This window comes from Musa acuminata, chromosome BXJ3-1, assembly GCF_036884655.1.
Source record: "Musa acuminata AAA Group cultivar baxijiao chromosome BXJ3-1, Cavendish_Baxijiao_AAA, whole genome shotgun sequence".
Taxonomy (NCBI): Eukaryota; Viridiplantae; Streptophyta; class Magnoliopsida; order Zingiberales; family Musaceae; genus Musa; species Musa acuminata.
The window spans coordinates 13,495,647-13,522,530 of NC_088349.1; the positions used below are offsets into that span (position 1 = coordinate 13,495,647).

Below are 26,884 nucleotides of genomic sequence, written 5' to 3' on the forward strand. Positions count from 1 at the left end.
ATGCAATATAAAAGTTACTTTGTTATGATATTTTTTGTATTACATTATAAATTTATAAATTATAAATTTATTAGAATACACATTATAAATTTATTATAAACATAATGTCTTTATAAAAATTATATAAAATTACTATGTTATAATATATTTTTTTAATATTATTGTAAAAATATTATAATCGGATTGGTTTACCTTATGAATTATCTATAAAAAAATATTTTAAATATTAAATAAAAATATTCTTAGAAATTTTGTAAATGGGGATATTTTTAGAAAAAAACTTAAAAATATATTCTTCTCACAAAAAAGAAAAATAATACATATAAACATTGAATATGAAACTATATAATAGAGATTACAAAATATTCCCAAGATAGTAAGACAAGACTATTTAATTAAGTAATATATTATATATATATATGATTAAAATTTGATTATAATTATCTACCAAAGAAAATGATAGGATTCCTTAGAAAATAATCCTAATGAGATTACCCCAATGGAAGAGATTCTTTTAATTATTTATCCTAAACTCTCTAATCTCATTTATAAATAGATAATATTTTTTAGGGACTTAATATGAATTTATAAATATATGACATTATTGAGATATTACAGATTTTCTTTTATCTTTCCTTAATTATGTGAATCAATCATTGAAAGATTATAGATCTTCTAGATATAAAGAGAGGAGTACACATGATAGGATTCCTTAGGAAATTATCCTGATAAGATTATCCCAATGAAAGATATTCTTTTAATTATTTATCCTAAACTCTCTAATCTTATTTATAAATAGATAACATATTTTAGGGACTCAATATGGATTTGTAAATATAAGACATTATTGACAGATTATATATTTTCTTTCATTTCTCCTTAGTTACGTGAATCAATCACTGAAAGATTATAGATCTTTTAGATATGAAGAGTGGAGTACACAAGTATAACTTTCCTTATAGATCGATATAATTATAATTTTTAGATCCGATGATAATACAAGATCAGATAAAAAATTTTAAATAATATCAAAAGGTACCTATTATAATTTTTGATTGATTGTTATTTGATCTTAATTTTTTAATATTAATTTTTTTTATAACAAGAGTGACGTATTATAATTTTTATGTCTACGCTCTCTCCGCGATAACACTGACATGCGTAAGACAACATACAGTGTCCGGACTCTACGTGGCTGTGGAGGACACGACATGACAAATTGGCGTCGCCGTCTATCAGACACGACTCCACCAAAAGATATCGAAATCAACGTCGATGCTCCGAGGCTCGCGCTCCCAACTCCCACTCCCAACACTCCCACACTCTAATGGAGCAGCTCGCGACGCGTCGCCCTCCCACCCCCCCCCACCCCCCATACACCCCAACAGTACCAGAAATTTCTGGTAACAGTCAGAAGGGTACCTACCATCTTCCCCCTCCCTCCACGTTCCCCGATGCCATGGTGATGAAGTCAGATGGCTTGTCACCCATGTGGACTCATGGAAAGTGACATATGTATACCATATATATATATATATGTATTCTCTTCACATGCTCCCTCTGGCCTCGCTCATCTTGTGCTCTGCTGTCGCTCCACCTTCTCCCGTTACATAAATCTCCTCCCACTTACCAATTGTACACCGTGATACAGTGGGAGGTTCAATCGTCACCGAGCTCGGATCTTTGACCGCCACCGCCACCTCCACCTTCTCCTGTCCCTTCTGTCAAGTTGCAGCTGCAGAACATGCAGGCAAGCTTAACGCTGATTTGTATTTGTTTCCGATAGCTTAAACTATGCTTACTTGCATGTTAGCTTACGTTACAAATTGGCCTCCTTCCCTTCTGGCTTAGATCCTGCATTGGCTGTTGAAGATCCCGCATGATCTCCCCTGTGCAAGCAGCAGAGCCTGTCACGGTACAAAGCTCATGGAATCGATCGATATGCTCTTCTCTTCTCTTCCCCAGCCTAACATGCTCGTCGGTGTCTTCCTCTAATGCTCAGACGAAGTGAAGCGGAGAGATTTGGTGGTCTACAACGGAGCGATATCCGGTGAGGACGGCGAGGGTGGAGCGGAAGATGACACGACGCTCACGTTCGTACTGAGGGGACAGAACGGCCGGACGTGCTTCTACGGCACGCTGCGGTTGAAGTTTCTCAGAAGCCTGTTCAAGAGCCAGGAGGAGGAGGAGGAGGAGGGCGGCGAGTCGAGAATGGGACACAAGACGGAGACGGTTAACGTAGGCTGTAAAGTCCTGCCGATCTGTGACGCCGTGTCGACCGGCTCCAACGGCAGCTACGGCTCCGACAAGGACAAGCAGAGGAGTGAGCGGACAAAGGCGGTCTCGCGAATGAAGGAGCTGCTCAGGTGGGCTGCCGCCGCCAAGTCCTCCAAAGGAGGAAGCAAAGCTTGGAAGGTAAACACACCGAATTGCTCTGCTCCTTCGTCTTCTACCTGATTCTAATGCTGCTGCTGCTGCTGCTGCTGCCGCAGGCGTTGTATTTTCGACACAAAGTCGCACTGAAAGCCGAAACGGATGATTCGAGTTCGACATCCAGTGAAATAAGCTTCAAGTGGGACGGCGGCAGCTGCTCGAGTGCTTCGTCGGTGCGTTCTCCGCTTTCACTGGCGTCCACCTCTCGAAACGATCGCATGGTGGTGAAGAACCCGTCGAGGCTCTCAGTTCGCCGACAGAGTCCAGAGCTCGACCCAAATCTACTGGGAAGCCCCAAGAGCGAAGACCATGTCAGAAATGGGCAGTGGATCACTACAGACTCCGAATGTGAGTTCTGCTCGAACCTTTTCCTCCTCCATTTCTTCTTTGGATCTCGACTGAAACCTCCTGTCACGCTGCAGTTGTGGTGCTCGAGCTCTGAACTCAACCTGGAGTTCCTCGGTGCCATTTGCGTGTAACCTACGCTGATCCATCCGTGTATTGCTAATGGTTCGAGAATTCGTGGCGATGGCTACAGCGCTGCAGTTTCCATTTCTACTCGGAGAATTAAAGACATGTCTATTTTCTGGAAATAGTGTGTTATCTTCTGGAAGCTGTCTCAGCTTTGGGTGATCTCATTGCCTTCTCCTCCTCCTCTCCTTTCCTTGGGTGATGCGTGTCTGCCAGTGTTGGAATTTAATATAGACTGTCATCTCGTGTCTCGTAATGAGGTGGGTTGGCAAGCCATGACTCCACCTTCCTCCTCTTCAATCGATGCTACCTCTTGGAAGAAAGGAAGCAATCGCATGATGATTTTTATATTTACAAAAATTAAGATTAATTTTTTTTATAATTTTTTTAAAAAATAAATATATTTATTTATCGTAACACAACATGTGATATTGTTAGATCAATACAAAAAGAATTTTAATATATTTTTTTATTTTTGATGATTTTATCGATAAAAAAGATAATTTCTAACATCTCATGAAAAACGAAAGATATTTTAAAATTATCATTTTGCTCATCATTTTTATGTCGATTCAACATGTGGTGTCACATGTTGTATTTTCTACTAATACTGTTGAAGAACAATAAGATTATTTATTTTACTTTCAAAACTATAGGGATTCCAATATAAATTTTTTAAATATAAAAACCACGATGCTAATACGGTGGTATTATGTAATTAGCCCTCATCAAAATATATCTTTTTTATTCTCTTATTTATTTATTTTTACATCCTATTAAAGATTTCGTTTGTTATTTATTTAGGGTGAGGTATGACAAATAGCTACAAATCGGATAAGATTTACATATGATTGGATCAAATTAAACCTAAATGGTATGCTTCATAGCTTATCAAAGCTTATGAATAAACCTAACCATCTATGCTTCATCAATATTTTAAACAAGAAAGAGACACCTCCAAATTGTATTAAAAATATTTTAAGCCTTTTATCTAACTTAATTGATATAAAAAATTTTCATATGAAGGAAATAAAAGTGCTCACTCACTGCGTGACTTCAAGTGCTAAAAACTTTCAAGTTCGATTAGGTTTGGAGGACTCACTAACCTCTCTCTTCTTTCAATTGACTCCATGATATGTTGACCCCAAATCCAAATCCATCCACTAACTCGATAGGCCTCAGGAATACCTTTTAGTATGTTATGCATTTTTCGTATAATTACATAAATACTTAATTATCAAAACAAAATCAAAGATGATAGAAAATTATTATTGACATGTTTGCTTAAATCTCAATTCGTTAACTGAAGATAGTTTTTATTGGGATTCAACTATAATAGAAAATTATTATTATTATAAATAAATAAATAAATAAATAGTATGTTAAAAGAGTAGAGTTAGTCTTTTTCAACGAAAATTATTTATTTTTTTATTTATGGATTATATTCTTTATTCTTTTGTACTATAAATCAATTGATGTGCTTCCTTTGCTTCCCTTCACGTTCAAGCACGGGATCTTAGCTGTTCGCACGACTTGAAAAGCACGCGTGTCGCTTGGAGGGTCGTGGTTGGAACATTTCCTTCCGAACGCCCTGTCATCCACTCCGGACACAACACGTTACCCGTTCCAATCTAAATCCTTCCACCTATCTTTCTCTGTTGGAGACGCCACTCGCTGCTCTTCTCCCTGCAACTACCTCGTGAAAGCTTCCACCTTTCGTCTGCTACCTAACGGCCCAAATCCGGATCCTTGACCCTGGGATGGAGACGGAGCTGAAGGCGGCGGCGATGACGCCTTGGTCGCGCCTGAGCTGGGACATCGTCGAGTTAATCCTTTCCTACCTCCCACTCCGGTCAGTCGTCGTTGCTGGCGCCGTCTGCAAGCAGTGGCGCGCAGTGATCGCGGACCCGGGCTTCGCCGTCCGGGCCGCCTCGTCCCTTCCGAGGAGGCCCTGGTTCTTCCTCTACGGCCAGAACAACGTCGTCCTCCGTAAGAACCAGGCTTTCGGCTTCGACCCGGACGCCGGCGAGTGGATCGCCCTCCCGCCGTCTCCCTCCGTCCTCCACGTCGACTGCTTCGCTGGCGCCGGGGGGTTCTTCTTCGCCACTACGTCCGCAGCCCGGTTCTGCTATGCGCCGCTCCTCCGTGGGCCCTGGCGAGAGACCTCCCCGCTCTTCTTCTCCCGGTGTAACCCCCTCGTGGGCGTGTTCTCCGCTGCCGGAGGCCGCCGGCACTTCATCGTCGTTGGCGGCGCGCGATTCATCGGTGGGCTCGTCGACATCGAGGACCCTCTGGCCGTGGAGATCTACGACCCGGCGTCGAACTCGTGGGAGCTCTGCCCCCCTCTGCCGCCGGACTTCCGGACCGGGAATTCGTCGCAGTGGCTCTCCGCCGCGCTTCTGGGCGGCCGCTTCTTCTTCGTGTTCGGGATCTACTCTTGCTCCGTCGCCGCCTTCGATCTAAGTCGCCGCGCCTGGACCGGCGTTCAGACTCTCCGGCCACCGGGGGTGCTCTTCTGCTTCCTCCTGGCCTGCAACGACAGGCTCATCCTCGCCGGGCTCTGCAACGCCCCCGACGGGCCGCCCTGTTTCGCCCTCTGGGCCGTCGACCACACCACCATGGACTTCGCGGAGATCGCCGTGATGCCAAGGGACCTCCTTTCTTGCCTCTTCGACACCGACGACGACGACAACAAGTTCGCCAGCCTCAAATGCGTCGGCCTCGACGGCCGCGTCTACGTATTCAACGAAGACCACCACAAGGCCTACCCGGCCTGCGTCTGCGAGATCTCGGAGGACTCCTCTGCCGGCGTTGCGGAGGCCGCCTCGGGACTAAATCTGAGCTGTTCCTGGAGAAAGGTGCCACCTTTACCTAGCCCCGTGGATCGATTCCATAAGGTCATAGGTTTCTGCTCCCCTGTCCCGGTGAACTCTGTGCTTGGCGGCGGTGTGGATAGAGAATTGTGATACCTCTGCCAATCTTCGCGGTTTCTTTTCCTCTACAGTACTGTTGCTGCTGAAAGCAATGAACTTCGAATCGTGGACTGTTGTTGTTGATGTCTGTGTTGTCAGATGATGGTCTTGTTCTCGATGACTGTAAGCACTTGTTCTACAGTATTTCTGTGACAGTCTGATGCTCTCATCTTGCAATTGCTCGTTTTGATACTGCCACCGAGTCCTTTGATGTTTACGCGACACAGATACCGTAGCCAACTGATGGAGACTTATTAGTCTTCCATGATCTTATCATCTCCCAGCTTCATCTCTGTTCCAGGCATCCAGACATCTCCAAGTTACAGAACGAAGCTTTTCGAGGCAGTCACCTCCACCACGAACTCCTTTCTCTATCTCCCCCTCTCATGTGATGCCTTTGCTTGCAATTTATCATTTGTAATAGCTGATCCTGTGACTGTAACAAGCATTCTTCTGCATGTTCTCCTTATAATAGTCATGAGAAGGCATATACCTGAGCATATCTCTGGGTTGTAGATGGGTTTCCCTTGTCCGTGGAGAAAGCTTATGCTTTCTTTTAAAGAAATGTATCTTTGAAGGAGCAAAAGCACAGTTCAAATATACATACAAGTGGCAAGATCTTCTTCAAAAGAACCATGCAACTGACATACTGTTGACAGTGGAATTTTGATTGCAGTGGAATCACCAGAGTAAGTCTTCCATGGTAGCATGTGCAGCTCTGCTGTCTCTGTTTTCACCTCTTCCCATGTAAATCCTTTTATCCAACTTAATTGCATCATCGTCTGATCCAAATTAAGCTGCATCCCTCAACATTAAAAGCTGGCTTTTTGCTGCATCAGATGGTGAGTGCTACCCAGTATGGCATTCAGCATCGACTGTACCCTTTGACTGCAACAGCTCAAGCATCATTGTAGTGGTCAAAAGACATGCATTTGTCAGCCATGTAGCTGGCAAAGAGATCATAAGCTTTATGGCTTCAGACAATCACTGAAGATCCAGAAAACTCAGCTTGCCAGTGGTAAACTTGTGAGAGAACTTGATTTCAAGATGGCAGTGAACAAAGACCTATTCCACCAAACTAATAAGTCGGCTGAGACCTCCAGAAGATTGATCTCTGTGGTTCTTTCTGGTGGACATGCTCAATTACTTGAGGCTCTTGCTGAAGATTTCAACCAAAGGTTTGTTGGACAGCTTGGCCAGTTCAATCACAGGTGTGTGATAATTGAGATGCAACACACTAGACCATGTCCTGGGAATTTCCATCACAAAATTTAGATGTTAGCACATGTGATCCTCGCGACAGATGGTCTACTTGCTCTTTCCATGCTAACTAGCAAAAAGAACAGATCTATCTTACTTGTAGAAAGCCATGGAACTCTTCAATTCTGCAATTAAAGCACATCTTACAGGTACGGTGTCTTTATCGATTGTGAGGTTGCAGCCATCCTCAGTTATTTGTGAACCATATACAAAGAAAGGACAAGATGAGAAAATATCACCATTTTCTGGCTGTCCTCATGATACCAGAGAAATCTTAACCCGGGAAGCTACAGTATGCTCATGAAGGCCATGAAGAGAGTCGATCATGTGCACCCGCAAGGAAGCTGGGCCATTTGCCATTTCCATCCCCAGCTCTCCTGCCAAGCCAAATATAGAGAGAGCACAAAATGTTGCTTCCAAAGGATTCGATGGTTCCACTGCAACAAAAGCAGCAATGAGAGCTGTGACAGCACATCCTGTTGCTGTGATCTTCTGCATCATGGCCACTCCATTTTGTGCAGCTACCACTATCTGTCCATCCGTTATAAAATCAGTGGCTCCAGATACTGCAACTATGGCACCACTGCTTTGTGCCAGTGATTTAGCAGATTCCACAGCATCTGGCGACTCATGGAAGCTGTCCACACCCTGGTTTCCACCAATTTCCAGAAATAAGCAAGTTAGGAAGAAGCATTAGCTAGTCATAATGAAAAATGACACGCTCTGAACAGCAAGTAAATGTGACTTGTAGAAGAGGTAATGATCATTCACAGTAATTTTATTCTATATGTTTGAAGTTGTGTTGGTGGAACATTGTTAGACCTAATTCACCAAAGTATTCTTATAACATGCTTCTAATAACTCAACAGGAGAGTTGTCAATTGTACTTTCTCATGGCTGTGTCAATTATGTCTAGACTTTCCCATCTTTTGTTGGATAATAAGAAAGATAATAAGCTCATTAAACAGTCTGGATATCAGATTTTCATTTAAGAAGAGATGTCTGGCTTATTGCATCACAAACAAGAGTTGTTATCTCATGGGATGGGTGATTAGCACAAGCCTAAAATTGCACTAAGCATATCTAGGCACCGCAGATATGATTCCAGCATGATGCATACTACTATCTTGCTTGCACAATACATATTGATCTGTGCTGACAGACGTGATAGGTAACCCTAGATACCCATATTCATGATTGCTCTTAAGTCATTTATGCAAGTCCAAGTGAAGGAAAGAAGCAATTTAACCTTGCAGGCTGTGCAAACAGAAAGGTAGGAATTTCATCTGAAATAATTAGTGGAAATATTCTGCTGAAAAAGTATCAAGGACAGATGGTTTACAACTCTAGGAACATCCAGGATTCATCAATAGGGTTACAGCAAAGAAGCCAAATAGAAGCACCACAATGAGAATAAGCTTAAGAGAGAGTTAGCAATCACACATAGCACACAATAAACACTGCATATTATTAACATGTTCATGAGCAACAGCAGCAAAAGAGCTTCATTAAAGTGAACATTGGCCCAAGGATAGATTTGCCCACCCTCGAGTCTCTACAAGATAGATGCCTCTCAACAAGACCCCAAATACAAGGTAAATGATACAGAATAGAAAAACCATTAAAAACCAATATTTGTTTAATGGTTGCATTGAGATTAGTCCAAGAAAAACTTGGGATGAGGGAGCAAAGCTGACTAAGATGCCCCATCTTCAGCACGCTGATGCTGAGTGAATACAAGACACCAAAACCAAGAACAGATCCAAAATTTACTAATTTGGAAAGACAGTGATCTATGACTTACATATTTAAGCAGTTACATTAATTCACAACCAAGCGATATATCAGATACAGTTTCCTATGTCTTCATTAAATACCACTAAGTTTTTCTACATCTGCTAATGATATCTAATAAACAGAAGGCAAGGTTAAATGTCAAATTATTATGATCCTCCAATGACCTGAGCTCTAGAACAGGTTAAGAATCAAGCTGTCAGCCATCATTTTTAATTTAAAGAAAATAAAAATATATATTATACACACAATATATATATATATATATATATATATATATATATATATATATATGTATAATAGCCCAAAAGATTTTATATGGAAACTCAATTTTTTTATCCTGCACTTCTCAGGAGGTTCAATCCCCTTGATCATCAAGAATTATGGAACTCCATGCAATACAGGACTAATAATAATAGTTTCTTTCACAATTTCTTACGATGATCAAAATGGACAGGATGAACACTGGTGATAAGGGGAAGGCATGTATGTAGACCATGCATATTGATTATTGTAGCACAAGAATGAGTGGAACTTAAGTTCTTGTCTATTTCCAGAACTACAGTTGGGTCCAATAACACTAAACAAACGACAATACATGCAAAATCTTGTTCCCCTTCAGCAAGCAATATCCAGAATCCTATAAAATGTAAACCTCCCCTTCTCTATGATGCATTCGTATCTTTACCATCAAAATTTCTTCTAACCCGATCCACCAACAATTTGTAATGGAATCATCAACAAGACGAAGACCATTCAAACAGTGTCTCTTGCGTAATTCATGATCGTTTACAAGCATACAAAAAATATATATATAACTTTAATTTCTTTCTTTAATAGTATTGAATGCAATGAAATCGATATCACAAATACAAGAGGAACAAGCAAATGTGAGAGCTTTACTTTGGAATCGCGAACTCGGCAAGCAGAGGAGAGCGCGATGATCTCAGATGGGTTTCCCCGGATCACGGTCGGCCAGAGGGCCACCAGCCCCAGGCAAGCCTCCATCCGAAACTCGGACGCAGACACCGCGACGGGATCGAGAATCCAGGGGCGGCTGGACCGGGCGGCGGCAGCCGCCGCGGCACGCATGGAGGGAAGCCAGCCGTCCGACAGCGTGCCGAGGTTGACGCAGAGCGCGTCGGCGCGCGGGGTGAAGTCGTCGATCTCGCGGAGGGAGTGGACCATGGCCGGGGACGCGCCGGCCGCCAGGAGCGCGTTCGCCATCAGATCCATGGACACGAAGTTGGTGATGCACTGGACCAGCGGCGCGCGAGCCCGCACCCTCTCCAGGAGTTCCCACGCCCGTCGTCCCCACCGTGCCGCCGAGCCGTCAGCCGCCGCCTCTTCTCCTCCTGCCATGTCGCTCATTCCCACAACCTTCCCCGTTTCTTCTGTTATCGGGAAGGATGGGTTTCGGGTTCGGTCTCATAATTGCCCGAGCCATTCCACATTGCGCCCGAGCGCAATCGATTGGCCAGCGAGTGGCATCACACTAGGCGGACTTAATCAACGCTCGATACCGTCATCAGTGATGTCACTTCCTAATTTACTATATATATATATATATATATATATATATATATATATAAGAGAATATTTGTGAGATTTGAAATTAAAAAAGAAATTGTTCGTATTAAACTAAGGACTAAAAATATTTTGATTGATCGGACGGTGTGGGCCTTCAAATAAGACACCACTGAGGAGGACCCACGTGGGATGCTGGGTGATCGACGACCAGAGCGAGTCGTTCTGCACGATGACGTGGCTCTCACTCAGCCGCACAGGCGTCGGTGGCCGTTTTGAGGATCGCCGTGACCGATGCTTTAAAATGCGTGCCGTCGAATTTATGCTCGATATCAAACCGATCCGTCGCATCTGCGTTTTCTCAGTGATGGAATCTCTGACATATATATATAGCTTTGACATGCTACCTGTATAGCCGCTATTTATGGTAAAGCTAACGACCAAGGTAGACCGCACCCTTCACAGTAGTGTTATCGACACTGAGGTATCGACAACATTCGCCGGTAATAATTCGAGTAAACAATAAGTTGATATAATGAAAATAGATCTAATCATAAATAGATCAAATTATTATATTAAAAAAGTAATATCAGGATTAAAAACAAATATGGTATATTAAAGATAGAAGTTATATACCTTCGTACATGGGCATACCTCTCTGTATATTTTTCTATGTTCTTCAAAAATTTTAATCTAGTTTGATCATCCTAAGTTATTGGAAATTATATAAAGAATTTGCAAGGTGAGGGTAGACTATGAACAGACTAATCATTGTGAGGGAGCAAAAATAATCATAGAGGGCAAATGAGCACAAGCACAATACACGCACCCAGTAAAATTTCCTCGTTTCGCAAATGCTGGTGTACTTTCATGGAGGCAGCAGATAAATAAATATACATGGATTCGAGAACATACAATCCACTTAAACTGAATTCAACAAATCAAATATATCCGATATCAACGCAATACTTTTTCTCCCTATAGACTGTTTTATCAATTTAAACTAGCAGATTTCACCTTGTACATTCTGCTCAAAACTTGACTGCCGCTTTAGCGGTTTATTGTCTTTAATCCTACAAAGAAATGAGAGACAAAAACTCTTTGTTTTCAAGACCAACAATTTCTTTTATATGTTTATTGTATGTAAAACAATATGGGTTCAATAAATCAACAAATTATCTGCACATCAACACCCACCTGCTTTCATGTAAAAGGACACCATGACATGACCTCATGCACCTCATGATCTCAACAGTTACAAAGGAAAACATTTGGGGCCAATGCTTCCCACAAGACCATAGATTTTTCCTGTAAAGTTTCTTCAAATCCACTTCTCCTATTCCGTTTGGTTTTGTAGGATGGAGTTGGGAGTTGAAGACCAGATGCAACCCATGCTTGATGTTGCGATGCATCAGAGTTCAACCTCATGCAGGTCGTCCCCCAGGGAACCACCGTTCTGCTGCAGAGACAAGCTGCTGACTGAACCGGGGTGTGCGGTGTTGCTGGGTGAGGATGTTGTCATACCATGCCCAACACTAGTGGGATTCATCCCAGTGACGTTTTGATGGAGTGGGTTGGTGTAAGTCCCACTCCAAGATGCTGCTCTCATTCTGGATAAGGGACCGTTACCACTCCACGATGCCGCTGCTGCAGATCCTTTGTTTCCAAGAGGTGTAATATTATCCATGCTTGGAACCCGTTGCATCGATGATGAAGATGACGACGATCCCTGCGAGGAAAAGGATGCTTCTGCTGTTGCTGATTTAGATGGTTCTTCGTTATCATTGGTGACTTCCTGGTTGCTTTCTCCTGCTGCATCAGTTTCCCCTTCATCCACAGCTGCAGCTGCTGTGGGCACAAAAAACTTTGCACCAACCAATGGTTTCATGGATGGCACTGCAGGTGACTGGAAAGTGTTTGTCAAGGCACCACCGCCCTTGTTGAATGTATCCACGTATCTGGAAAGTGCCTATCTAATATTAACATCCCAGCAAACCAAATCTATAATGAGACTGCACCATTCAAAATATACGAAGAAATGATAAGAAAGTCAACCTTGAACGAACACCCATTCTACCACGAGCGGAAAACTGGTTTTGGCTGGGTGGAGTGGGTGGAATTGTCGATTTCTGTTCCAAGGGAACTAAGGGTTTTGCCACTGGCCCTTCCCTGTCGGTAAGGCTTTCCCGCTTGAAAGCATCATTGATGTTGGTCACACTCTTGAAAGTGTTACTGATGTTGTAATCAGGCATACCATTCTGGAATGTTGTTGCTGTTGGAGGTGGTGGTAGAGCAGCTTCGGTAGCTGGAGGCTCAGCTCCTTCCTCCACCCATGTCTTAAGTTGTTCGTCATAATAAAATTTGTTTGATTGACCCAATTTTACCTTCACATTACCAGGAATCTGATATACATAAGTAACAAGGGAGAATGCATAATAATAATAATAATAATAATAATAATAACAATAATAATAATAATAATAATCATCATCATCATCATCATCTAGAAGCGGCTGTGGCACAACCAATTATATCAAGTAAAATACCTGGCGATGGGATCTTGACACCCACCCCATGGTTTTCTGAAGAAGTTGTGAGCCAATGCGTCCAAAACGTGACCCACCAGATGCAGTCTTTTTGCTTTGTGCACCATCTGAGCTTGAATCCTTCAATGTTAATTTGCTGAGGTCAGTAAAGAACAATAAAGGTTCTCTTTCTTTTAGAAACTATACATTCACAGAATCCATATTGCCTATCATAGTCAGTGGAAGATTTAAAATAAAATTAATATAAAATAACCACAATTTGCTAAACAAGTTGAGCTGCACAAATTCACTTTCACCTAAAAGAGAAGAATCAACCTGCTTTGGGCTTCGACCAAAATCAGGCTCTGAAATGCTTCTGTTGTGCCTAGTCTGTTTACCATCATCACCCTTCCACTCACTCATGGTTTCCACTGATGCTGACGGGACTAAAGAGGACATGGCCATGGTCGACTGACTATTTGCTACTCTTGGGGCAACATAGTAGGTTTCTTTGTCATTTACACTTCCCTGTGGCAATGGCGGCAGAGGTGCTGGCGGTGCACCAATCATGCGATGAATGGACCTATCGAAGGTGGTAAACAATTTTCCAACAAGATTTGCAGGAGCCAAGCTGGTACCATAACCACCCTGGATAAGGACAGTCCCAAAAAAAAGGATCAGAGCAAAGCAATAATCAAAGCTGCAAAGATTGGAACTCATTCAAAGTGAATTACCTGCTGGTGTGTGCGCAGCCTCTCCTCTAGGGATGATAGCATTGACTTCCACATTTCAACATCAGAAGTACGACCAGAGTTCTTCAGCAATTTTAAAGATGCTTGACAGTACCTGTATTAGATCTGATATATGAGTCAAGCAGTGATTTAAAAAGCGCTAGGCGCCAAAAGGTGCCAAGGTCCAAAACCATCCGAGGCGCTAGGCGCTCGCCCGAGCGAAACAAGACGCTAAAATATTAAAATATATAATATAATTAATAAATATAATTATTTAACAGTATTAAAATCAAAATAATATATCATTAATCTAATAAATACAAATACATTACTGTTACTAGTATACTGTATACTGTTAACAATATTCTTTCGAAAGAGAACGAAGAGGAGTGTAAGGGAAGACCGAGGGTGCAGCGACAGCGGTAAAAGTGAGCAGTGGCAGCGAGAGTGACGAGCGACGACAGTGGCAACGGCAGCGGCGAGTGGCAACAATGGCAGCGGTAGCGGTGAGCGGCAACAGTGACAGTGGCGAGCAGCGACAGCGGGAGCGGCGAGAGGTGACAACGGCAGCGGGAGCGGCAACAACAACAGCAGCGGTAGCGTGAACGCAAGCAGGGTTAGGGTTGGGCAACGACAGCTGATATCGGTGCTTTAGTTGGTTCGATTGAACCAACTAAAGCATCGGAGACCGAACCAAACCTAAAATGCTGGTTCGGTCGCCTGGTTTAACCCAAGCGCTCGCTTGAAGCCCCCGGCGCTTGGGCTTGGGAGAGCGCCCAGGCGGCGCCTCTTTGAAGCACGTCGTCTGGAAGTGAAGCGACGCGCTCGGGCCTCGCCTTGCCTCGCCCGAGCGCCTAGGCGAGCGCTCGAGTGCCTATTGAAATCACTAGAGTCAAGCAGGAAGAAGGGTAAAGAAAATACTACTACTCACTTCAGTGAATCTGAAATCTTTCCAACTTCAGCCAGCATGTAGGCATAGATCAGCTTATATGGTTGGAAAGGTTGTAGGATGAACTGAGAATTTCCAAGAACCTTTGAATATTCATATAGTTCTGTTCTCTGTAAAGACAGTACACACAATCAGTTTTTTGTTCGGTTCTCAACATATATTGGTGTTCAGCACTATGAATTTCAACAAAGATCACATATCGTTGATATCTAAGTTGATGAAAAGGAAATATGTCTTCCAACGAAAAATAATGTGTAAAAGAAAAGGCATAACCATAACCATCTAAGTTGGAAGCTGTTTCATTCTTCAATTATTATCATTCTTTTTAGCTCCAAATAGTTTTGGACTTTCATTGTCACAACAAGCTCCAAAGTTTTAATTAATCCACTACATCAGGAAACAAAGTATTCACTAGTAAATCAACACAAAGCAGATACTTCTTTGATTAACATCTTGCAAGGATGCATTATAATAATGATTTGAATTCCTTCGAACACAATGGAAGTGGTATTTAAAACCAGCATCATTTAAGCCTCGCAGCCACAAAATAAGAAAGATTTGGAATATAACAAAGAAGGGAATCAGAATAAAACAAAAAAAGATACATACCTAAGAACAAGATACATGATGGTTGTTTATACATCATCACTGACTTTAAGAATATCAATGAACAACAGAAATTTTGTTAAGACTTAAATTTTAAACATAAATCATGAAATTGATGGCAACAGAGTTGATACAAACCATATACCTGTTCCCTTGATAATTTTATTAAAGTTAAAAATATATTTAAAACACTATTAAGGATCATTGATAATGAATCAAGCATGCATGCACACATGGAAACTATTGCAACTAGATAAAAGATGTGACACAGACACAAACGTTAAAGCAAACATGCTTGAACATAATGAACACAGAAAACCAACATGACTGAGCATATGCATGTAGCTGACTTATAGGAGTGTGTAGACAGGGGAAAGCCATGAAAACTAATTAACTGAGGATCCAGTAGGTTGCTTCATTGCAACCCAGTCATCATGAGTGATTATGTTCGAATGGCCAGAACAATCTATTACAAGCACAAGCCTTCGTTTTGACCCTCTCAAGATCCTGCGGTGGCAAGTGCCATGTGGCACCAACAAACTTGCCACAGGTGCACCTGTAAGATTGTTTCCTTGCAACCTAAGCATCATAGTGTGAATCATGATAACAATCTTTTTGCTGTTCCAAGACTACAATCTCCAAAGACCCATGCATGGGGTGTTATAATTATTCAACAGATCAGGAGAACTTAAATGACAAATCCCCTACAACATTTTTAGCACAGCAGTTTGAAGAGGCATTGCATATTTTTACTCCTATAAACAAACAAAAAGTTAACCAAAACCAGAAAGCATCTAAAATGGTGGCTAAATTAATATTATTAGAATCATTTGTGTGCTCCGAAATCAAATCTAACAACATACTGGAAGGCAATAGTTAATGAAAAATTACTATAACAACATAACAGAAATTGTAAACTGAAAGGACAAAACCTGAATAGCGTCAGGCGTCACATATGTTCTGGGATATTTCCAGTGATCTGCACCAATAAGACAGAGTCTTGCACTGTCTGAATACAACTCAATATTTTCTTCAGCAATCAAATAACATGTGTGTGCAGCAGTTACCTGCATAATATGACTTAGGTAAGATGTATCGTATTGAAAGGAACTAGGTAACCATCACAAATGATATGATAAAAGCATAACTACGACATAAAAGACAACTACAAACCTCTCCTCTCTCTTTCCATAGGCAATCTCCAAGATGAAGAATTACAAGTTTATCATCCTTGGTTCTGTTTGCAGTAATGATGGCCAAATTTTCTTCCCACTCATCCAACATACCACTGGCTTGAATCTGACAGTCGATAGAAAAGCCAAGTGAGCTCAGAATTCTGAAGCACATCCCAAAAGAATCACGTTATGATCATGAAATATGTTTCTATATCTAATCTGTTAAAAATGTGGTGCAGGAGCATGGAGGGGCTCTGGGAGCAAAGAAAATATTTTATTTCTTGTTCTAGAATTTAATAACGACGGGAGGGAGTAGAAAGTAAGAAGAAATATACCTAAACTCACTTCATATCCTAGGTGTCTACTGTCTAGGTCTCCTATCAGATGTGATTCACATATGGAATCACACCATTGGGAATAAATATCAGACTCGTTACTCCTGACGATAATGATCCCTCACCGCCCACAATTGAAGGAAAAAAAAATCATTCTTTTTGAAATGTACTTGATATAACCTACAGACCCGAAAGTACAAGAAGAGAAAAGGAAAAACTGATATTGTGAAAAGGGTGGTCTGGTGCTAAGCTAAGTAAAATAAGGTTAAGTTTTTCAAGGGGAATCAGTTTTTAATCCAGAAACTAGATGGAAATTGATTTCAGATACGAATCATGAAGAAACTTGCAATACAAAAATGAGAGATTGGGAAAATATAAATAAATTAGTAATATGGATGTATATGGAATTAAAGCACCAAGATCTAACAGAAAATTTATAACCTAAACCAAAGCAAGAAATTTTTAATCCATGCACCAGAATTTATCCAAAAACTTTTGCTGTTTAGCATATGAACAAGATGAAAGCTGAACTGGTTGAAATCAACAGAAGTGATGCACATCTGGGTTTTTATTTTTAAGAATAAAATTTGGCAGTTGAAAAGATGCATATTCACAGAAGCAAGCAGAAAAATCAAGCACACATGTAATTTTGATCAAACAAAGATCATAAGATGATGTTTAAATTGTAGGTCTGCTCTTCTAGGCATCACTCTCGCAAACAGCCAAGAGAATCTTCCTGAAAACTGATTTTGTGGTAAATATTACTAATAAAGAGCAAGGAAAGGAGTAAAGGTTTATTGGCCGGTCATATTGATTGAACATACACTGACTTTGATTGAACATATTGATTGAACATACACTGAGTTTGAATCAAACTGTGAAAAGTTCTATCAACAAAAAATATCTCATACCTTCAGTGCATTAAGGGGAGTAAAAGAGAACATGCAACTCAAATTGTGATTAGCAATTATATTCCATAACTATAAATGTTTAAATCACTTGAAACAGCAATTATCAGATCTACCAATACAAGGTGACCAAATTGACAATTGGCCTTCAATCAAGACTTTAAAGTTTCTATTGAGTTGAAAGTAACCTCATTCCCTGAGTATAAGAGAACAGTCATACATCCAAATGAAAGGTAATTAGCATTTTGTTTTTCAAAAGTAAACATCGAGTGTTAAAGATCTCACCTCTGCAGGCTGTCTAGGTGAAGCTACAGATGAGCTAGTAACTAGATTGTTCATAGAAAATATATCTGCAGGTTGCCCAGCAATAAGAAGGCAGAGTGTTCGTAGAGGTGATCCAAATGTAAACTGATGTTGTGCCATCCTCTTCACCATATCAACATAAAACTGCACCCAGAGTATATATTGGAGCAAATAAAGAAATCAGCCAGTTATAGTCAATCAAATGAACATGAGGTAATAATATCTGCAAACACATAAGAATTTTTCAATGTAATTTTAGCAGAAATGAGCAAACAAGTGCACCACCTTGTCGCCAAGCTGTGCAGCAAGAACAAGTGCAGGGCCCCATAGATGACCTTCTTCTGCACATTGGAGGGCCTCTTTCCTTCTACCAGAAACAAGAAGGCTCTGTACCTTAGTAGCAGTTGCCTGAAATAGGGGCACATAATAAAGGCGTCTGAAGGCTGTTCATCAGAGTATTTTTAGCTAAGCTTGATGAATTGAAAATACCTGAAGTTGTCCTTCTGATGGAATGTTAGTCAAACAATGAGAATATATACCATACTCTCCTAAAGGAGCATTGCTCATTTTAGACGATGCCAAAAGCTTAGTAACCGCCATCTCTGGACTATTTACATCCTATCAAGTTAAAAATCACATCTGAGTCAAAAATACAAATGCTGAACTTTAAGAACTCTAGGAGGAAAAATTACGAAAATGTATGTTTGCCCTAAATAACAAGTATTCTTTTCCTGAAAGAATAACTTCCCCTTGAAGGAAATGTTTTGTCCAATAGATACAGACAATTAAGAAAATTGCAGGCAATCAGTTGAGTACAGCACGAACAAATGGCATGTGGTAACTCATATTTGCAACCATCAACATATCTATTCCTCGCTGAAGGCCTATCTGTATGTCTAACAGCCTATAACTGAAAACCTACCTGTATGTCTAACAATCCTTAGAAGTAAAGAACACAAGATGATTATATCAAGATGATAAGATGGGAAAGGTTGGCTCTCTGCAAGATTTTCAGAAATAATTTATGGTGGATAAAAATTCCAAAACAGTTAACCTAGTTCTCAAAGAAGTCAGGTTAGCCATCAAGGGGTTGCATACATTAGCTCATGCTGTCACAGCAGTTTTACGAGATTTGACCAGCTGTGATAGAAAAAAATACAAAAGCAATGTAACTGCATTTAGTAACTTAATCAAAGAGATTAGGCAAGAGTATCCAAAAATGTTACTATCTTAAAATTGTGTGAAAATAACCACCCAAGCTTTATCCAAGATGTCACTCTCTAGAGTATACACACATTATTTGGACAAGGATCAAAGAATCTTTTGACTCCATTTTTCATGTTCATTGTTAGAGCATTAAGTGTTACCTGGCTCGTGTAATCCAAAATTGGCCATAAAATACCTTCTCAAAATGACCCAAGCTTGCAAGGAGGAAAAACATTTATGAGTGTGTACCCACAGAATCTTTAATTTTGATTTATAAAATGCCTTCTGAATCAATTTTCTTAACTGATTGGAGCTCATTTGTTCCATAAATTTGTGCACCAGTCATAACCATGTCTGCTATTTGATAAGCAAAATCTTATGCATATGCATGCAAATACAAGTCAAGTCTATCCACATCCAGACATCTGAAAACCTCAATATGTTTCAAAATATCTGAGCAACCTATTTTAATCTAAGGAAAGATCTTATTTAATTAATTTCCTTAATATGAATGCTCAAATTCTTCTTTCTCGCACAATATTTTCTGTCAAGTCACTCGATCCAGAATATTATCATTGATAATTCTTAAAATTATATGTCAGTAGCATATCATCCATATTGACACTAAATCAAGTTTATTCCTTATTCATTGACATCTAATTTGCAATTGTATATAATTACAAGATTTAGTGAGTCTGATATATGTATCTGTGTTCAATGGGTTCAAACAGTTAAAAAAATCTTACCATATATCCACTGAATTTTAATGCCTACAGGAAACAAAAAAACTTAATAAGGCTTATATTTGTATAAGTGAGCAGAATCTAATAAATAATCATCAGTCAAGTCCTGCTGAAATACAAGATGTTCATCACAAATTATCAAAGAATAAGATGGTAAGAGCTATAGCCATCCAGGCAACTTCCATTAAGAGATTAAAGAATCATGCAAACTTCCACTTCACTTACAAACTAAATAACCAGAGATTACTAATTAATTACTCAGAGTGACTGGCAATGTGTTTCCTTGTATTATCTGCAACATGTTTTAGAAGAAGTTCCTGCATCAAGGGAAATCAGCAGTGGTGACCCCTCTGTAATGCAATTAAATGTTACTTTATGTTATAGCCTTCATCATCACCACCATTATCACCAAAAAGACCTAAACCATATCCATATATGGTCGTCATTTGCTGTGACCCACCAATTTAGTGAACATACATAGGAAATATTGAATGTCACACAACAAATTTGCTATTAAGATGAGAATGTGATCTGATATTGGGAACAAAAAATCAAGGCTGTGAGGACAGCAACTAAATATAAATCAACCAAACCGAGATTTTCAAGGTATGCAAAACTTAAATTTTATTATCCAGGAATAAGAAATCCAAACAAGAGACACATACAGTTCTATGAAAGACCAAGTTCATGAAACTTTAGTGTAAGTTCAGAACATCAGAGAGGCAAATAAAGCATTAGCAGATAAAAGAGTTCCACATAAAGACCGTAAAGGGATGAAAATGTAAGACTATTTGTTAACCATGTGAGTTTTAGGAACAATCTAGACTGGGAAAAGAAAAATGAACATAAAAAATAGTTATTTAATATGAAACAAATGTTATAGAAACCTCTAGTGATGGGTCAGATCCAAAAGGAGATCGAAGTTTTCCATAATGTTGCAGTGATATTTTGAGCAAAGAAAAAAGCAACTTCAGAAGTTTCCCTTTCTGGAACTCAGTGACAGGAGACTCATAGCTTGAGATTCTCTCATCTATCCATTTGTTTGCATCCTTAGTAGCAGCATTCCCACCAGCAAGCGGACCTGGAAAATTCTGATGACACAAGGAATGGAAGTAGTCCAAGACACTACCAGAAACACTGCTGGAAGAATCAACTTCATTCAACACAACTTCAGATAAGCTAAGGATTGAGATTGTGCCACCAGCAGTTTCCTTTTAGATAAAAACAAAGATTAGTTGCAAAACAATTAAATTACAAACTAAATATATGTCAAGTATACTTTGTTAAAATGACGTTAGAAACTTTTTCAGCCCACCTGATTTCCATAGTTCAAGTTGGTTCCAGAAGGGCTAGCATTTGGCATGACTATAAGCTTACCACCAAATCCAAAAGCAACCAAGGCATGTGCAGGACGCCCAGCTGCTGATCTTCCTTCATGAGGAACATAAGAAAACTGAGAATAGGAAGCATTTGTGCCATGAAATGAATGCTGAGAGTAGTCAACTGAGTTCTGATTGCCTAGGTAGCTGTTGGACAAACTTTTATGAATGCTAGGGGCTTGCATTTGATTATTCATTTGGTACAAGCTTTCCCCATGAACAGCATTGTGAGGCCTCGTGATGCCGTTACTGCTGCCAAAATTGTGATCCACAACAGGCTGAAATTTTCCAAAGCCTAAATTTTGATCCGTATGACTTCCAGCATGCATGGTTGGACCGTAAAAGCTCCCTATTTGCTGCTTTCTGGATAAACCTCCAGACAGTCTATTTTCACCAACTTGTTCAGCCTGCAGCACGTTCGGCTGAACATAGCTGCTTGTTGGATTATTCCAACCGTCGCCAAACTCTTGACTTCCCAGGACACCATCAGCGCTTTGTTCAGGTTGGCCAAATTCATCACTTACATTGTAGTTCCCCTCTGAGACGCCAGCTGAAGCAACAACCTCATTCTGAACTATAGTTGGTGTCATCTGTGTAGTCTGAGAATATGACTCAAGAGTACTCCACTGTTGGGTATTTGTGTCGTAGTACCAACCTGGATATTGAGGATCAAAGACCATATTAGGTGGGTATTCAGTGCTCCCCTGATAACCAAGGCTCCAGTTAGAAGTAGTATGTAATGTACTCTCTTCTGCAATGGTTTCCAAGTAGGATTGTGAAGCCTGCTGAAGATATAGGACATCTGAACTCCCCGAATTGGAATCAAAAACAGCAACTTCGCCATTGTCCTTGAAATTCCCCTGTGAATTCACAGCAGATGCATCATAGCTATTAAACTGAGTATTTGTGGTTGCATCATGAGCATCCAGCTGATACCACTGCCCAGTGCCAGCATCATACTTCCAACCAGGATAAATACTCTCCCAGTACTGTGCATCTCCATCAATGTTCTGCTCAGTAGCCGAACCAAAAAGTTGTGTATCTTGGGCACTCAAAGAACTTGTATATGTGTCAATATTTTCAATTTGATTGTCCACAGGAGCAGAATTTGGGTCACAGTTGGATTTCAGTTTATCAGCAGATGGATCAGCATTTTCAGCAAGGAAGTCTGAATAGGTTTCCAACCCAACATTGTCTAACTGCTGTGAGCTGACACTGAATGCACTCCATTGGACCTCCTTTACGCTTGTTCCCTTAGATCCAACATTGTTAAAGTTTGATAGACTTTGTGCTCCGGTATCGATAGTGCTTCCAGATGAATTTTCTGATGGTACTACCATATCAACAGGAGAATTAGAAGATGCACTGTCCTTACAGACCAAAAGATCCTTCTTTGGAGACTCAGAAGACTGTAAGGTCCCACTTTGTGGCGGACCATTTGATTCGGAAACCAATCCAGCATTGCCAGGATCCTCCAACGATGTACCAACATCATCAAGGCTGAGGTTAGATATATCTCTAACAATTTCTTTGGGATGAGGAACAGATCCCTCCACACCAAAATCATCATCCACAAGCTTGTCAAAGAAATCCTCATCGGTCTGGTCTTCCACTTGGAACGGAGACGGAGATCCCATTCGATCGCAAACAAGGCAAAGCTACAAAGTTTTTCCCTTTGCCCCGATGGCAAGTACAGCAGAGATTTTCTTGATCCAAGAAGGACCGACCTAATCAAGCAAAACCCTCCTCACGAAATCAAAATTATTAGAATCCACCTGGAAGACGGCTCAATCTTTGTAACCTCAGCTTAAATTCGACCAAAATTATATCCAAAACCCTAGCAGATCTCTAACCTTTTCAAAGATTGCGGATCCCCAACGGAGAACAAAATCACAGGTCGCCACGGCGAGCTAAATCATGGGAATCTTCCCATCTCTGCCGATCTGACACCAAAAAAAGAAGCGAAAAGAGGCAAATTCGCGGGGATTCGGATGGGAAAGACCAATCAGTCGCTAGAGATTAGGACTTACCGGCCCAACCGCTAGAATCGAAGAGGACTGGAGCAATCAGAGAGAAGAGAAACGAAGGGGAGGAACCCTAGCTTGCGATCCAGCCGACATCTCGCCACCCACCCTGAAGCCTCTGCGTTTTCTTCCCCCTTTTTTTCCCCTTATTTTGTTCGTTTTTTCCCCTTATTTTTCGGTTCTCTCCCAATTTTATGTTATGACACGGGGAAACGGGAACGGGAAACGGGATTAATTGCAATGTAACGTGTACTTCGTGCGTCAACGCGGAGCTCCTTCTACGCGCTTTCTGAACCGCAAGCATGCGGGCCCGGCACTATTAGAGAATTGGGCCCATCCGTTGGTGATCGAGCGAAGCAGAGGCCGCGTAGGATCAACGGGGTGGCCTTTTGATCGACTCTCATTTAGTTGGACCTTTACCTTGACGCCGGTTTGACTCGGTTTCCGGCCCGATGAACCGGTTTTAATGAACCGGATCTTAATTTAAGATTACTCATCATGCGTAATTTACTAATCTATCTAACATGGACTAATCAACTCTAAATTATTACATCTCGTCACATCTTTGATGACTTTCGTATTACAAACTGAACATTATAAACCAAGAATAAATTTGACTTACTTTTGCTAATTATTTTCCTAGCACATCATTCAAAATAAATGTCATGATACTAATTATACTCATTTGTTTGAAAATAAGTCAAAATACAAATAAAATGATTTAATAAATAACATAAGAAATTCTATGGACGAACTATTTTGCCAAATGCTGATGATTCACATCAACTATTTATATTATTAATTATTATTTTCTCACTTATTATTAAACCAAACACCCTTACAATACATTTGGGTTAATACCATGTAATATTATATTAAATAAAGAAAGTAATAACAGTGCATATGAGATTAATATAGCATCAGCAATATCCTTGTGTATGAGATTCTTGGATCCATATTTTCCATCAATTAAATTCTAATTAACAAAATAAAAAAATTTTCCTAACGAATTAAATGAAAACTTGATTTTTTTTTGTTATCTTAATTACCCTATATAGTAATTAAAAAATATAATTAAAATATTAAATTTAAGAATATTTTATATATTAAATTTGTTACATTCAATTGAGACTAAAAATTATATAAAAGAAATGGAGTATGAATATAATCAAGCCCTATCCTCTCAACCGGCATCTTATAAATAAATCATAAATAAATTATATCGATTTATTTATATATGATTTTACTACATATATAGCATAAGTTCCTTAAGACTAAAGAAACCTCTCAATCCTTCTCCTTAACCCATCTAGTTCTTGATCTTATCAATCGTTCATCCCCTTTGACAATGCCTTTCTAACCAAAGATGTTATCTACGCCAAGGCCAGCAATGATCCCCTTTCTTTGTAATACTATCTTAAGCGACCAAAGTCTCACCCTCTATGTAAGCCTCTCCCTTATGATTCGATTCAAGCCTATTGGCAATGATCTCAAGAATCCAAAATCACTCGAGGCATATTATGATCCTAGATCCGAAAGAAATCCAAAATGTTGGAAGTCGTTGGAAGCTTTGCATCTACGGTAAATTCTTCGACAAGGCTCCACCCATATAGTTTATTAAGATAAAATTCCCACCTTTGTGGAAGCTGAAATTAGAAGTCCAAATCATCGACCTTCTCGTAGGTTATCTGTGCTTTTGCTTTCAATCCAAGATTGACTTGATAAACACATTAACCGAAGATCTATAGTTCCTTCATGGATAAGCACTCAACCTCTTACATCGGAGAGAAAGTTTTCGACCTCTAAATGAGACCATGAAGTCAGCTCCCATCTGAATACACTTTCCTGACCTTCATATAGAACTAATACACACTAGGCTCCTCTAAATTGTGGTAAGCATTGACACTCCCCTCAAAGTGGATGCTATCACCACCTTTGGTATAAGAGCATGACATATAAGGGTTTGCATATTACCCGACTTCTCTCTACCTCTTTCCCAAGATATTTGAGTTAGAATTAGCGATTCCAACTTCTTTCAAATGATCGCCCATGAAAACTTACCTAATTTATAATTTTTTTTATGGATAAAACCTATCAATGTGTAGTGAGTAAGTTGTTTGAGCAACCAACCATTCATAGAAAGGAAGACGCCGGCGAGTAAAGCTGGAATGTAGAGATTGATGTGAAGTTAGAACTTAGGCCATTATACATGTACTGGATCAAAGTCCAATATATGTCTCACTACAGTAGCTGTTTTGGGTTCACAATGGCTCCATCTGATCCTTCACCCTTGCCTACTGACCTCTCTCAAAACCAATTCCATTGTGAGGAAAACAAGGCTCAACCTTTTCCAAACCACATTGTGCTCTCTCTAAATTAGTCATTGTTCTCTTTCAATCTATCCCTCCATCTCATATCCAGGTCAAGCCTACATTTACTTACTTTGTTGCTCCCTTGTATTAACTCCCCTCCTTCTGCCCAAGATTGTGCAATGGCGGAGGCATCCTCCACCGATGCCCTACCCTAAGTATCACCATCCTTTCCTACTACTTCATCATCCAACTCACTTCTTTTAAAATACGATACCTAAGCCCTACACAAAGATCAAACAAAACCAAGGCTAAAAGCTCTCTTGTCCCATCTTCTCCTATTAAGACACTTCTTATGACACATTTAACCCGTTTCAGCTCTCTAGCCTATGAGAAGAGCACTAAATGCTCCCCTTGCCCCCTGGTTCATAGAGAGCCTTTCTTATTCTCTACTTATTCTACTTCACTGAAACAGATTCCATTCAAACATATATCCACTGAAGAACCCCTCATAAGATTCATCATGCCAAGAAGAGGACCACTTCAGTAAGCTCATAGAAAGTGTCATCAAAGCTTTCCAATACAGCACTGACTCTATAACCGAAGATGAACGATACTTCTTGCTAAAGGAAGATGATCCATAGTGGTCAAGGATCATCCATAAGACAGGGTCTAAATCCTACATATCGTTATCTTAGGGAAGTAAGGTGAACTCAAGTTTTATTTCTTTACCCGACTCCTTAAAACTAGGTTCTCTTTCCCTCTCTATCTTTGATAAATAAATCATTCAATATCTTTTTATGGAATTACTGTAGTGCTGTTGAAGTGTCTGGTCTAAATTTATCGGTTATTATTAAATAACAATATGTCCATCCTCATTCTCTTAGAATCACACCTCTAGCAAATAGAAGCAAAAATATTCCTACATAAGCTGGGTAATAGCTAGGAAGGTTCTATCTTCCCAACCCAAGGTTGGTCGGGAGTTTTCATTGTTACTTGTTTCTCTTACAATCTCAAAATCTTCTCGATTAGTATTTTCTCTTGATTTCTATACTTAATAGTGGAACAAAAAGATATGCATCCATGGCTTCTCTCTATAGTTTATGCTAGTACAATTTCATCATCTCGCAGTCTTTTTGGTATTTTCTTTCGAGCCTTGGGCTTTTTTGATATATCATAGATGATTTTTGATAACTTTAATTGAATAAATTCCTCTTTTAATAAATTAGGAGGT

At 40.1% G+C, this 26,884-nt stretch overlaps 4 protein-coding genes across 6 annotated transcripts; 2 read left to right on the plus strand and 2 right to left on the minus strand.

Annotated features, from left to right (window-relative positions):
• Positions 1-1,604: 1,604 nt before the first annotated feature.
• On the plus strand, positions 1,605-3,133 carry LOC135628382 (uncharacterized). Its single transcript, XM_065135007.1, has 5 exons — positions 1,605-1,750; positions 1,852-1,915; positions 2,003-2,415; positions 2,493-2,781; positions 2,856-3,133. Exons 1-5 carry the CDS (start codon positions 1,745-1,747, stop codon positions 2,873-2,875), a joined length of 792 nt encoding a protein of 263 aa, XP_064991079.1. The 5' UTR covers positions 1,605-1,744; the 3' UTR covers positions 2,876-3,133.
• A 1,531-nt stretch (positions 3,134-4,664) lies between these two features.
• Positions 4,665-6,068, plus strand: LOC135629730 (F-box/kelch-repeat protein At3g24760-like). The gene has a single exon (XM_065137601.1). It carries the CDS (start codon positions 4,665-4,667, stop codon positions 5,868-5,870), a length of 1,206 nt encoding a protein of 401 aa, XP_064993673.1. The 3' UTR covers positions 5,871-6,068.
• A 1,165-nt stretch (positions 6,069-7,233) lies between these two features.
• LOC135629731 (hydroxyethylthiazole kinase-like) lies at positions 7,234-10,392 on the minus strand. Its single transcript, XM_065137602.1, has 2 exons — positions 9,834-10,392; positions 7,234-7,784 (listed from the first exon to the last, which is right to left on the minus strand). Exons 1-2 carry the CDS (start codon positions 10,299-10,301, stop codon positions 7,392-7,394), a joined length of 861 nt encoding a protein of 286 aa, XP_064993674.1. The 5' UTR covers positions 10,302-10,392; the 3' UTR covers positions 7,234-7,391.
• A 1,165-nt stretch (positions 10,393-11,557) lies between these two features.
• Positions 11,558-23,507, minus strand: LOC135629314 (protein transport protein SEC16B homolog). Of its 3 annotated transcripts, XM_065136507.1 has the most exons (15): positions 23,348-23,507; positions 23,171-23,260; positions 21,254-23,092; positions 20,826-21,149; positions 18,479-18,607; positions 18,275-18,397; positions 17,972-18,133; positions 16,442-16,567; positions 16,201-16,335; positions 14,645-14,772; positions 13,717-13,828; positions 13,319-13,630; positions 13,004-13,123; positions 12,513-12,859; positions 11,558-12,415 (listed from the first exon to the last, which is right to left on the minus strand). In XM_065136507.1, exons 3-15 carry the CDS (start codon positions 22,952-22,954, stop codon positions 11,869-11,871), a joined length of 4,266 nt encoding a protein of 1,421 aa, XP_064992579.1. In that variant the 5' UTR covers positions 22,955-23,092; positions 23,171-23,260; positions 23,348-23,507; the 3' UTR covers positions 11,558-11,868. The 3 variants fall into 3 exon arrangements, with proteins under 3 accessions (XP_064992579.1, XP_064992578.1, XP_064992580.1); XM_065136506.1 differs by having other exon boundaries at positions 21,254-23,260; XM_065136508.1 differs by having other exon boundaries at positions 12,513-12,841; positions 21,254-23,260; positions 23,348-23,506.
• Positions 23,508-26,884: the final 3,377 nt, after the last annotated feature.

Excerpts from the sequence above, each read along its gene's own strand:
- LOC135629314 (XM_065136507.1), bottom strand. The coding sequence starts at position 22,954 with ATGGGATCTCCGTCTCCGTTCCAAGTGGAAGACCAGACCGATGAGGAT. Across the intron at positions 18,398-18,478 it reads CATCAGAAGGACAACTTCAG|GCAACTGCTACTAAGGTACA; the intron begins GTATTTTCAATT and ends CCCCTATTTCAG. Across the intron at positions 13,124-13,318 it reads TTGGTCGAAGCCCAAAGCAG|GATTCAAGCTCAGATGGTGC; the intron begins GTTGATTCTTCT and ends TTAACATTGAAG.
- LOC135629731 (XM_065137602.1), bottom strand. The coding sequence starts at position 10,301 with ATGAGCGACATGGCAGGAGGAGAAGAGGCGGCGGCTGACGGCTCGGCG. Across the intron at positions 7,785-9,833 it reads GCCGAGTTCGCGATTCCAAA|GGTGTGGACAGCTTCCATGA; the intron begins GTAAAGCTCTCA and ends GGTGGAAACCAG.
- LOC135628382 (XM_065135007.1), top strand. Across the intron at positions 1,916-2,002 it reads AAGCAGCAGAGCCTGTCACG|ACGAAGTGAAGCGGAGAGAT; the intron begins GTACAAAGCTCA and ends TCTAATGCTCAG. Across the intron at positions 2,782-2,855 it reads GATCACTACAGACTCCGAAT|TTGTGGTGCTCGAGCTCTGA; the intron begins GTGAGTTCTGCT and ends GTCACGCTGCAG.
- LOC135629730 (XM_065137601.1), top strand. The coding sequence starts at position 4,665 with ATGGAGACGGAGCTGAAGGCGGCGGCGATGACGCCTTGGTCGCGCCTG.